The 13483-nt window shown below is 35.1% G+C and overlaps 1 protein-coding gene across 5 annotated transcripts in view; it reads left to right on the top strand.

Moving 5' to 3' along the window:
• The window catches only part of GSK3B (glycogen synthase kinase 3 beta), a 200912-nt gene that overhangs the window by 162014 nt on the left and 25415 nt on the right, over window positions 1–13483 (top strand). For 4 of the 5 annotated variants that reach the window (XM_034659109.1, XM_002915254.4, XM_034659089.1 and 1 more), the window contains 2 exons: window positions 2705–2743; window positions 5434–5620. In XM_034659109.1, the coding sequence (XP_034515000.1) occupies window positions 2705–2743; window positions 5434–5620 (226 nt within the window). The remainder of the gene's footprint in view (window positions 1–2704; window positions 2744–5433; window positions 5621–13483) is intronic. The other variant, XM_034659097.1, reaches the window with a different exon arrangement.

Genomic DNA, 13483 nt, shown 5'->3' with positions numbered 1-13483 from the left:
TTGGTAAGGTCAGGAATTGTTGTAGCCTAGGGGACTGTCCCTTAAGATGAGGAGGTGTGGATGAAAAGAAAATGTTCCTATATTCCTAAGGTCAGTCTGACTATAGTAACTATTTTAGGAACAATAAGAGATTAAATTGAGTAAGTGGACATTTGGTAAATCAGACTTCTATGTAAGCCTGCAGTACTATTTTATCAGTGAATGAAGTTAGAGGAAGAGATTACATTGCATAGTTAACTGCTGATTATCAACACATATAATATTTCTTATGTGTTAGTAGAGTTCAGGAAAACTCAGTAAGCCTTTTAATAAGTACAGATGAAATTTATTGAATGCTGGCTCTGTTATGGCTAAGGAAATGATGTCTGTGTTTCTTATGAATTATGTACCTCGTATCAGCTGTTTAGTAGACTTAGGTTCTTTTTGTAGTTACTTAACTTGGTTAATTAACATAACTATTCAACAAATCCATGGCATTGTCTCACTTTTAATCCTGTATTTAGGTTTACAAATTGCAAATAATTTTAGATGATTAATCAATTACTTGAGAGCCAGCATTGGGGTTGCTCCTTAGGAGTTCATGGTTTATCAGTTTTTAACATTGGGTGCTTGTGTATTTTGTTTATAACCAGAGAACAGTGTCTGTTTATTTATCACAATGAAATCTAGGGAGCAGTAGCTGTTCGGAACAGGCACAGCACTTGTTCTGTGTTCTACTTAGATTATCATTGCCCTTAGGTATTTTACATTGGTCTGGTTGGCTGTTTAATACAGTAGAATTGTTGAGAGCTGATGCTGTGAGAATCAACTGTAGGCCTTGATATTGTATATATGATTTGCAAATGGTAATTTTAAAAGGCTTAAGTCTCAGTAGTAACAGTTAGCTCCAGGTTGAAATTTGATACTGGTGGCGAAAGTCTATCCTAGGCCATGTAAGGGGAAAATTGCCTCTGTCATTTTTGAGTTATCCAAATGCAAATTTATTTTGAATAATTCTTCATTTAAGGACTCATTTGCATTTGTTCAATACCATAGAGACTTTCTTTTTGAAAAATGAACTGTTTCTCTTAGTTTTTTCTATGGACTAGTATTTGTGGTGACAGTTTGTTTCAATTTAAGAAAATGAGTTGCTGCATAGGTGAGGTAGTATTTGAATCACTTAAAAGTTCATGTCAGTGTTTTGGTTCTTTTCAATTTTTCCTTTCTGTTCTCTTTCTTTCTTTTGTTTATTTATTTTTTGCTTTGTTCTGTTTTGTTTTATTAATTTTATTTTGTTTTTAGTTTTTACAGGGGGTGTTTTGGGCTCTTCATGGCCTTGCTAACATACTTGGCTGGCCATATTTAGTCTGCGCACTAATTGTTAGTTGGCCCAGTTGAGTCTTAGTTTGTGCTCTCAGTTTTTTTAGTCTCGCTTTCTATTTTTGTCCACCTGACTGTGTTTTAGTTCATGAGAGATTTTTATTCTGATGGGCCGGATTTTAATCTGTGTACTAAATTTTAGTCTGCAGACTAAAAGTAATCCGCGGATTATTTATTTTTGCAAAATATTAATTCCCCCACTGGAAACTATCCTAAAAGAATGTTAAATTCTCTTAGAATAGCCAAGGGAATTCACAGCTACTGGTGAGTTCTGCCATTTTTTGTTCTCAATACCTAGACATAATAGATCCTGCTACCTCCCTTGCATATTTGGCTCCGTTGTGCCTAGGTGTTGGTGTACATTACTATGCATGTCACCTATAACTGTGACTGTCCCTTAGTTGTATTGTTTATTGTATATATTTTTTGTTTAGCTTTTGGTGGGTGAATTGGGCATATTTGCACATGGAACTGTGTTGAATTTGTAGTGCTCAAAGATGCAGGATTTTTTTTCCGTGAGTTTTTCCAAAAAGGAAAGAATGTTCTATATTTATTTTTACTAAGTAATGGGTGCAAGGGTATGAGGGGGCAAAGCCCACAATAGAAAAAGTAAGTTATACCCGCACTCCTGAGGTGATATGTCAATTGCCTGAAGAATCCTAAAATAATGAGAATGTCAGCAAATATCTTTTAGCAGGGAAGTCAATCCAAAATGGAGAATAATCCGCGGTGGCCTGATCCTTCTTAGCTCACACAAATTGAAAATATCTGGCTTGAAATCTGTAGTAATATAAATTAAATCTATTTATTACTTTCCTCTCATCACTAATAATTAAGCAAAAAATGTTTATACTGTCTAACTGGAATATATTAATAGATAAAAATTAGCATATTGGGAACTGATATCTTTAAAAGCAGGCTAATATGCCCCCTCCCAGCCATGTCAATGGATGATGAATCCAGGTCGTAGAAGACCAAACACTTTACTTTGGGAAGTTTACTTCTAGATTTCATTTTGATTTTAACTTTTTTTGGTTTTGTATTTTTTTAATAAACGCACTGGCATTGGAACATAATAAATTAAAATTAAAATGTTTCTTTATTGTGCCTCACCATTGCGCAATCAAAAATTTTTTTGCATACACTGTGGTGAAATAATTTTTAAAACTTGGACTTGCTACTGTGGAGACTGATGTTTAAAGTTTATAACTGTATAAACATTTTCTATGTCCCCCCCCCACACCATGGATTTCTTATAACACTGGATATATTTTTCCTTGCTGGACTATTCTCTTTTGGATTGACTTCCCCTGTTTGGATTATTTCACTGCATTATCATCTTTAGGATTCGTCAGGAACAGGACATTTCACCTCAGGAGTGCGGGTATGTACTTAATTTTTTTTTCCCAAAATTTCAGGGCAAGTCTATAAAACTAGGGGGAAAACTTTTTTTAGAAAGGCTAAACCGTTATTCATTCTAGAAATGTAATAGTAAAAACAATGTAGGTAGCTGTGATTTTTTTTTTTCTTTAATCCACTGTGTGGGATAGGTTTTACGTACAGTATATTTAGATTATCAGTCCCCTGAGTGGTTTATTAACATCTAGACTGAAGTTTAGGAACTGTGAGGTTTAAAAATTATTTTTACAAGAGTAAATAGTAACAAAGATGCACAGAACTAAAGGTTCTGAATGTTAATTTAAATGAGTAAGGAATAAAATGGCATTAGAAACTTCACTATTAAAAGCCATATTTCAGTTGTTATTGGTTTCCTTTTCTTTAGACACAAAGATAAGTCAGAAGAGCTATTTTCTAGTTTGGCCTGTAATTTTTTGAAGTTGCATGCTACGACAAACGGTCACAAATCTGAAGCTTAGAAGACACTGGGCTTTGACTCCACATAATTTCCCACTTAACCTTTATCCATAGAGTACTAAACCAAGGCTTTGCTCATCAGGAATCTCTCAAAGGGTTTAAAATACTAATGGCTATTTTTTAAGAGTCAGATTAAGTCTTGATTTTAATGTGGGCTCTTAGAATGAATTCTTTATTGTTTTTAACTCTTTGATTCCATGAGTTAGGATTCCCTTGCAAAATGGGCTAATATGTGTCTTAGTACCAACATGGATGGTTACTTGTAGTCAGTAAGATACCAAATGGATGTGGACAATTTTTTTTAAATAATTAGAGATAATCTTACAGTAGTAGTTTATTAATAGCTTTAATACAATATCCTCATTAATTTAACATGAAATTTTTTCACTTAAAATACATTCACTGTCCAGCTACCCTACATTTGAATGTTGGCAAGAGATATTTATTACTACTTTTGGTGGTATTTTTAATTTTAATTTAATTTAATTTTAATTTAACCCATATTGGTGCAAAAGCATTTTTCCTTAGACTAGCTAGCAAAATAAACCCATATGCTGTGAAATAAATACAAACAGCCCTCAAGGATCAAATATGTCGTAATGCTTAATATTTTTGTGAAAAATTTTCTGACTTTTCCCACTGATTATTTTCTTTTACATTCGGAGTTTGATTATGGACCTGGCTAGGAAGCAAGAGAGGGAAAAATTACCGAGAACAGTGGAAGATCTAAGCATTTCAAATAATACAGTACCTTTAAGGTTTTCTTGACTGAGGTGAGTCAGATCACTCAAAAGAATAAAGATAAAGCAACTTTTGACCATACAGAAGGTTTTCTAATATAGTCAAATAAATAATTAAGGTCTTTGATGTTCTGAAATAAATTCCTAGGATCCTACTCAAACCAGTTTCTCAATTTCCATGGAAAATATCTTTATTAATAATAAACTTTGTGTAAAAACAAAAGAAAAAAAAAAGGTTTTCTCTGTAGAAAGCTCTCTTATAGCCTCTTGAAAAGTAATGAGCTCTGTAGTAGTAACTAGTTCTGCTACCTTCAGCCTAAGTGATAGTCAGATGTTATTTGAGCTATTCACATTAGGAAACCTTACTCCCAGGCTCCTCCATCCTCATCGCAATCTACATGTCCTTCTCTCACTATTTCCCTCACTTTATACACGTCTGCCTCTCTTTTATATGTCTGTCCACTACCACTACCACACTTTGTTTGTTTTCCCCCATCAAGGGATATATGTTTCATTTTTCTTTAGTTTCAAAGGCTTTCTGTCCATCTGTTTATGTTTATTTCTGTTTTTCCCCTTTCTGCTTTTATTCTTCAACTGTCCATAATTTAGAACAAAATTATTTTCATAGTTTTATGTATCGATTTGGAATTTAAGACATAGATGTGTAGAAAGCTTTCTATTCTTTTAAGCAGACTAATTTGTTTGCGTTTTGCTTCAACACAGCCTTCAGTTGACTTTTTCTATGAGTTAATGGTGCTTAATGAAAAGTACATTTCTCTCTTCCTAATTAAGACCCTAGAATATTCATTCAAATGAGGGTAATCTGGCCATGTTTGTGATAACAGCTATTCTTTGAGAAAACAGTTTTGGATATTTTGTCAAGTTCTGGGTATTCAAGAATTTCTTCAAAGAAGACGGGCTCTGTTTATTGAAGAGATAATACCAAATCATTAGCATTTCTAGACCTAAAGTGAATAGCTTTTCTTTTTCAAAAAATACTGATTGCCAAATTTGAGTAGTCCTGTCCGCTACTAACAATTATTCTGCTAAAAATCACACACAAGAGGCAGCCTTTTATTCTATTGCCACAGTAGTCAAAACTTTTAGAAAATTTTAATATTCTTCTAGTTATGCTTGCCTCCAGAACTCAGCCTTTCTCTTGTGCCTATCATATATTTTGTGTACATATTTAATTGTACTGCTCTATGATTAGCAAATGTAGATTTTTTTTTAATTTCCCCTAGTTTTTTCTCTGAGTTTTTCTCATATAGTTCGTACTTAGCTGTTCACCCCAGTGTGGTGAATCATATGGAGTTAACTCTTTTCATTCTAGAAGGTTCTTTTCACAAATGCAACCATGTTGTTGTACATGGTGGGAATTAACTCATACTCAAAAGATAATTTGCTACAGTTCTTACAATAAAGCATTAATTGTTCTTTGCCTTTTTTTGTACTACAGGTCTTCCGACCCCGAACGCCACCGGAGGCAATTGCACTGTGTAGCCGTCTGCTGGAGTATACACCAACTGCCCGATTGACACCACTGGAAGCTTGTGCACATTCATTTTTTGATGAATTAAGGGACCCAAATGTCAAACTACCAAATGGGCGAGACACACCTGCACTCTTCAACTTCACCACTCAAGGTAATTCCAAACACTTAGTTTTGTTTTTTACCGTTTCTGAGAAAGCTACATATGTGTGTGAAGTGATATTCTTTTAATTAAAGTCTGTTAGGGGGTGCCTGGGTGGCACAGTGGTTGGGCGTCTGCCTTTGGCTCAGGGCGTGATCCCGGCGTTATGGGATCGAGCCCCACATCAGGCTCTTCTGCTATGAGCCTGCTTCTTCCTCTCCCATTCCCCCTGCTTGTGTTCCCTCTCTCGCTGGCTGTCTCTATCTCTGTCGAATAAATAAATAAAATCTTTAAAAAAATAAAAAAATAAATAAAATCTGTTAGGATAAGAGTGGACATGTTAAGTACTTATACAGGTAGGAAACATCCTTTCTAACCACTTATTAGGCTACTACTTGTATGGTTTTGAACAAAATAGTGGCAGATAAAATTTTTCCAGTAGAGGTAGCTTCTCTCATTTTTGGCAGATTATAATAAATCTTGGCACATGAGAAGTAATAGAGATTTCACTATTAAGACTAATGTACAATTTAACCTTCAAGTTTGTATTTGAAACTTAGAATATTAGCATTTCTTACTTTCCAAGGATTTATATCAAATTTTTTTAAACATGGAAATAAATTGGTGGCTATATTTGTATAAAGTCAGATATCTTACAAACAGAAGGAAGACTGGAATTCTAGTACTCTTTTTCTTAGAACTTACATAAGGGATGTAGATAGGGAAATTCTCTTGCCTTCTGGGGCTTGGCATCATTGATGCTGCTGAGAAAATGTTGAGAGGAAAAATGGAGTTTGTGCAGTGGTGGTTCCTAAAAGACCCAGGGAGAGTCATTATTTCTTAATCACTTTAGTGTTTCCTTTTCTTTCCTCTCTGATTCAGACCCTAAGTGATTCATTTAATCAACTACACTGCCTTTGCTGCTGATTTTCTTCATAAACTGAACATTAAAAGTGTACAATTTCCTATAGATAAAACAAGTAACAAATAGCCGATGGATTGATTAGCAGCTTAGTCAAGCTAAAAATATAGAAGGGAGATGGAGAGCTTTCTGTGACCAGGAAATAGATATATTTCCTTTATTCTAAGATGAATTTTCCTTCCATATTTAAACTTTTCTAAAATTGAAGGTGGGAAAATGCATTGCTTAAGTAGTAGATTTGGAAGACATGAGTTGCTAGTAAAATAGACTTGAATGATTCCATTGACTGTCATCCTAGGCAGTCAATAACATGTGACTACTAGCAGTGCTGATATAGTCTTAAACTACATTCATAAAGCAAAAATGTTCATATATCCTGGGATTAATTCTATTTAGGGCTGATCAGAAATCATTTGGAATGTTGTTTTGGTCCTGGCTACACCATTTTAAGGTGTTAATGAATGGCTTGTAGGGTATACAAAGGCACAGAATTGACTATAGATCCTGGGAAAGTGAAGACTTAAGGAACTTTTGAGACTGGTCTAAACATACCTCATGAATAATCTTCTGAAGAAAGGTGTAGACCTGTATTCTTTCTCCTGATCATAAAATTGAAAATAGTAGTAGCAGAAAATTAGAGAACAGTACATATTTTAGTTTATTATACAAACCTCAGCCCCTGGCATAGATCTATAGAGACTAAATAAAATTATTGATTCAATGAAGTTTTCACTGGTTTAACAGTGAAACAAGTTTTTGTTTGTTTGTTTCCAAAATACTGATCTTTATATCAGGAAAAAGCTGGATGATGTCAAATGTTATAGATAAGATTATTCCAATTTGGCGATAGGTTAGACTCTTTTAGAGCAAAGATTCTATGATTTTTTATCATGAAGAAAATAAGTTTATCATTAAGAAAATAAGTTTTATTTTCAATTTTTACTGCTTTGTTTTAATCAAGAGTGGTACATATGTATTGAGGGAAATGTTGAAAATGCAAAAGAAGTATAGAGAAAATTAAAATCACAGTCCCCAAATAATCACTTTTTAGCATTCGAATTAATCACTGTAAGATTTTGTAGTGTAGCTCTTTTCAGTCTTTCCTCTAATGCATATCCTTGAGTATAAAGTGATACTCTACCTTCCCATTAAGAATATCCTAAAAAGGGTTCTTTTGTTTAACTCAAATGTATTTAAAATTATGCATTATAGTCTCCCATGCTTAACTGAGGGCTTCAGGGGGGAGCGGGGTGGGGAATGGGATAGGCTGGTGATGGGTAGTAAGGAGGGCACTTACTGCATGGTGCACTGGGTGTTATACGCAACTAATGAATCATCGAACTTTACATCAAAAACCGGGGATGTACTGTATGGTGACTAACATAATATAACAAAAAAAATATTATAATAAAAAAAAGATTATTTCTTTCTCCAAAATCTATACAATAATTTTTATGCTTACTTTTGTTTTATCTATGAATACAACTTCAACTATGAAATTCAGTTCAATATTCTGTGTATGTCAGGTAGCAGAGAAGCATGCCACAAATCCTTTGTATTTCTCTTCTATTTAGCTGTGAAAAGGGAAAAGAATAAAATTTTTAAATAAAAAAATTATGCATTATATAAAATATTTATTCAGGAACTTTACATTTTTTACCTCTCAAATTTCATAAAACAATTTCATTAATGCTTTTTAAATGCATCTTTTACATCTGCGTCTTTGTCATAGTAGAGCTGCATTTTGAGCTATCATAAATGTTTTTATTTGAAGCAGTTTTTGAATCTATATGAGGCCACCACTGGAAATTCTACAAGTATCCATTTTCATAAGTTTTGTTTTTGTACTCTAGGTCTCTGTTTATTATCTGTACATATAACTATCTTCTGAGTTGCTTTTTAAAGTGGTCTCTAAAAGGCTGTGTATCCAGTGACATGCAGCATTTGGCAACTGTGGAATCTTGGCATCAGAAACTAAGTTAATGTTAAATTTATTTGTCTCCCTTTTTTTAACCAGTTCTGTCAGGTGAACTTTAGAGTTTCCCAAACCAGTATTGATTGTGGTTTTATTCACACTAAGTATCTTCTCCAATAAGTACTTTGTTTCTCAAAATACATGAATCAAGGAAGGCTTTTGTCAAGTAAGCGTCTTGGTAGAACCCCAAACACAACAAGATACTTATGATGGATACATTTTGGAGAATAATTCTCCCTATATTCAGACATATTAGGTACGTACTCTGTAATGCACCTGTATGTGTTAAACATTTTATTTAATCAGATTTAAAAATCCAGGATTCCATTTCAGTGCTCATATGCACCATTTTAAAAATAACTGCGTTTGATTCTTTAGTCATTGGCTGATAATTTTTCATTATTACTAAGAAAATTAAATTTTAAAACAACTAAATTTGTTTTTCTATGAATTTCTAAACTTTTTTGAAAACTGAGAATTCATATAACATAAGATGAGCCATTTTAAAGTAAGCAATTCAGTTTACTTAGTATATTCACAATGTTGTACCACTACAGCCTCAATCAAGTTCCAAAACATTTTCATTGCTCCTAAAGAAAACTCCATTCCCATTAAGCAGTCAGTCTCCATTAACTCCTCCTCCAACCCCTGGAAACCACCAGTGTGTTTCCTGCTTCTGGACTTAACCTATTCTGGATATTTTATATAAATGAAATAATATCATGTGACCTTTTGTGTATGGCTTCTTTTACTTAGCATAACGTTTTCAAGGTTCGTCCATGTTGTAGCACTGTATTAGTATTTTATTCCTTTTTATGGCTGAATAATATTCCACTGTATTATGTCTTAGTACAGGCTGCTGTAACAAAATACCAGAGGCTCTGTGGCTTAAACAGTAAACATTTTTATCTCAGAGTTCTGGAGACTGGGAAGTTCAAGATCAAGGTGCTTGTAGACTCAGTGTCTGATGAGGGCCTACTTCCTGGTTTGCAAATGGCTACTTTCTTACTGTATCCTCATATGGTAGAAAGAGATTACCTCTCTTGTTTTCTCTTATAGGGCCACTAATCCCAATCAAGGGGATTCTACCCTCACGACCTAGTTACCTCTTAAAGGCCCCATTTCCAAATACTATTACATTGGGGAGTAGGACTTAAGCATATGAATTTTAGGGGGGTACAAACATTCAGTCCACAGTGTATGGATACACCACATTTTTGTTTATCCATCATCTATTGATGGATATTTGGTTTGTTTCTACCTTTTGGCTATTGTGAATGGTGCTGCTAGGACCATTTGTATACAAGTATTTATTTGAATGCTTGTTTTTAATTCTTTTGGGTATTGCTGAGTCATGTGGTAATTCTATGTTTAACTTTTTGAGGAACAGCCAGACTATTTCCCCCAGTGGTTTGCATGTTTTACATTCTCACCAGCAACGTACAGGAGTTCCAGTTTCTCCATATCCTCGCTAATACTTATTTTCCTCCTCTTCTTCTGCTTCTCCTTTTTTTTTTTTTTTTTTTTATTAACCATCCTAGTGGGTGTGAAGTGGTGTTTCATTGGGCATTGTGGTCCTGAGTTTATTGCAATATAATGAATCATGACCTGGTAAATGTTATTTACCTATTCTCTAATAAATTACACTCAGACAAATGGACATGAAAATAAATTGGCTTAGATTTTAGAATATGGTCCTGAAAATATTGGAAAGACTTGTGAACAGGCAGTTTTCATATTGTAAACTAATAGAATCAACTAACTTTAATGTCCTTAAAAGTCCCTAAAGTTTTTATTAATTTCAGCTTTGACACATGCCTTTCAAAGTAAAGGCTCAGTTTGAAGAAGAATAAATAATGTGGTTCAAATTTTATACATGTCTGATATTTACATATTTTTTAAAGGTATGAAGATTGTTTTGAGATTTCAAATTGTTATATTTGCCCAGAATATCAAACATAACTATGGTTCTCTGTATGTCTGGATGTACATATGTATCTTTGGAGGACTTAAAGAATATGTATATATTTGGATTTGGTGTGTGTAGATGTAGTATGCAATCTCTACAGCTCCAAGTATTTCTGTGATTCTGCAGCAATGAAAAGGATGTACATGAGTCTTTGTATCTATTCAAATGAACTCTGTAAATATGTCCTTGAAATTATTTTCCATTAAACTAAATATTAAATTGAAAGTTCCATCATTTTGAGATATAGCCCTTGTTTTTTAAGCATTAAAATGCCTTATCTTAGCAGCTATTCTGAAACTGGGTTATGATCACCTGTAGTACTTTCTCCCTTTCCTTCTACATCAGTAGCACACTTGAAAAGTGTTTCTGTGTAAGGGCACAGCCGTCCAGGAAAGAAGTATTATTTGATGTTGTTATATTTGATCCTCTATATTCTGATTTTGGATCAGTGCTTCCAAATGATGATCTTGTTTACCAAGGCAAAGATGTAATTGTTGTGCAGATACAACTTCAAAGCACATACTACTTAATTGCTACTTAATTAATGAATGATCAGAATAGAACTGGGTAATACAAGAGCTTGAAAAAAGGAGAATCAATCACCCAATTGGTTGTATAGCAAGAGAGAGTCCAGAGATAAGAAACACTAGGGGTAGGAGGGTGTTAGTCAAGCTCTGCTATAAAACACTCCTCCATCCTCACAAATTTTTGTGAAGTCTGTACTAATCCCCCCCAAATGGAATAAAGATAATTCCTTGACTGCATGTAGTAGGTACTCAATGAATGTTTGAGTGACACATGCCACTTTTAAATAAACCCAGTGTTGATTCATGCAACCAATATTTATTAGACATTTCTAATGTTCTTTATAGTTGCTGTTAGTGTTGGGGTTTTTTTGAGAGAGAGAGACAGAGATAGCGAGAGAGCACAAGCCAGGAGGAGAGGCAGAAGCAGGCTCTGCGCTGAGCAGGGAGCCCGATGCGGGGCTCAACCCCAGGACCCTGGGATCATGACCTGAGCCAAAGGCAGATGCCTAATTGACTGAGACACCCGGGTGCCCCTAGTGTTGTTTTAATTAGTAAAGTAAACCTACACTTTGAATAGAACTATGAAGATTAAACACTTGAATAAAACACAGGGTTGTATTAAGGTAAAGCTTAACAACAAAGCTAATTGCACTTTGATGTTTATTACTGTGCCATGAGTAATTGGCTATAAATGATAATTAGTATTACACTCATATAATTAAAACAAGTATTTCTGTGATGAGCTAGAGGAGGAAGAGAGATGAGCAGATATGGAACAGAAAACTCGGAGATCCTTTTGACCTCCTGGATCCACAAGTCAGATTATCAGATGTCTCATTTTTCTGGCACTGGTGCTTCAGTGTTCTGGGACCCCCTGACTGATACTGTCTGCATCTAGACATTGGAAACCTGGACAGACCTTTGGCACGCCCTCTTTTCCTTTGGTCTTTGGATCTCAAAGGTGGGACATAACTGAATCAGACCTTAGGAAGCAGGTGGAATCAGGAAATTCCAACAGGGATCATTATTTTCTTTATTCACCAATTCCTTGCCTATTCCAAGGCTGGAATATATTGGGAAATAGGTTGCTTTGTATGTTTAAACGTGAGTCTCCCATTAATCCCACCACACACTCCCAATACCAATTTTCTACCTAATTTATAAGAAATTCTACCAAGTGAAGTTATTTTAGCAAACATTATCCCCTGAGGGCAAAGGACAAGTTGGGAGTTGAGCAAAGGTGAATAGAGATTATCAAAACATTAAAATGATTTAGTTTGAAGATTACTGTTTTAGTTTGGGTTATCTGAGAGATTGGTAGATTTGTGGGGATATATAGAGGAGTGGTGGCTTATTGGCTGGACCAGAAGAAGGGGAAACTGCTTAAATGAGATTTAAAATAGGATGTTTGGGGCTGCCAGAGAGCACCATGCAAACTCAGGCAAATTGGATGTCTTGGGGTAAAAGGGCAAGAGTATCTGCACATGAGGAAAGCAGGTGAAATAGCAAAGAGGTTCCAGAAAGCAAGTGGAAAAAAGGACAAAAATAGAGAAAACAAAAAAATAGGGGGAAAGAGGTGCCTGGGTGGCGCAGTCAGTTAAACGTCTGACTCTTGGTTTCAGCTCAGGTCATGATCTCAGAGTCCTGGGATCCAGCCCCGAGTCGGGCTCCACACTTAGCATGGAGTCTGCTTGAGATATTCTCTCTCCCTCTCTCTCTTAAATAAGTAAATAAAATCTTAAAAAAAAAAAAAGAAATAGGAAAGGGATCAGACAGATTTTATTTTATATGTTATGGAATAGGACGTAATGAAAATGGAATTGAGATTAAGTTGGGGATAAGCAATAAAAGCAAGTGTTCTAGAATCCCAGTTCATCAATGGGTTATACTTCCTTCATTTTTTTTTTTAAAGATTTTATTTATTTATTCTACAGAGATAGAGACAGCCAGCGAGAGAGGGAACACAAGCAGGGGGAGTGGGAGAGGAAGAAGCAGGCTCATAGCGAGGAGCCTGATGTGGGGCTTGATCCCATAACGCCGGGATCACGCCCTGAGCCGAAGGCAGACGCTTAACCGCTGTGCCCCCCAGGCGCCCCTATACTTCCTTCATTTGAAAACAGATTACTTATTTATAAAATTTGTTATATGGAATTAAATTTTTTTTTAATCATTGTAAATCATTATCATTATTTAGGGGGTTCCATGATCTTTGTAGCAATGAATTTTAAACCAATTTTCCTGTTACAGAATAGTGATACACATAAATATGGTCAGCTACCTGCTTATCTGCCTTTCTATGTCCTGGGCATTTTCTTTTAGCCTGCCTTATCCTTAGCTACATCTAAAATGGCCACAGTAGGGGCGCCTGAGAGGCGCAGTGGGCTAATCATCCAACTCTTGATTTCGGCTCAACATGATCTCAGGGTCATGAGATAGAGCTCCGCATCAGGCTCCGCACTCAGTGTAGAGTCTGCTCCAGATT

This window comes from Ailuropoda melanoleuca, chromosome 1, assembly GCF_002007445.2.
Source record: "Ailuropoda melanoleuca isolate Jingjing chromosome 1, ASM200744v2, whole genome shotgun sequence".
Classification (NCBI taxonomy): domain Eukaryota; kingdom Metazoa; phylum Chordata; class Mammalia; order Carnivora; family Ursidae; genus Ailuropoda; species Ailuropoda melanoleuca.
Note: the sequence above shows the minus strand (reverse complement) of the source record. Positions and strands in the feature narration are given on the sequence as shown.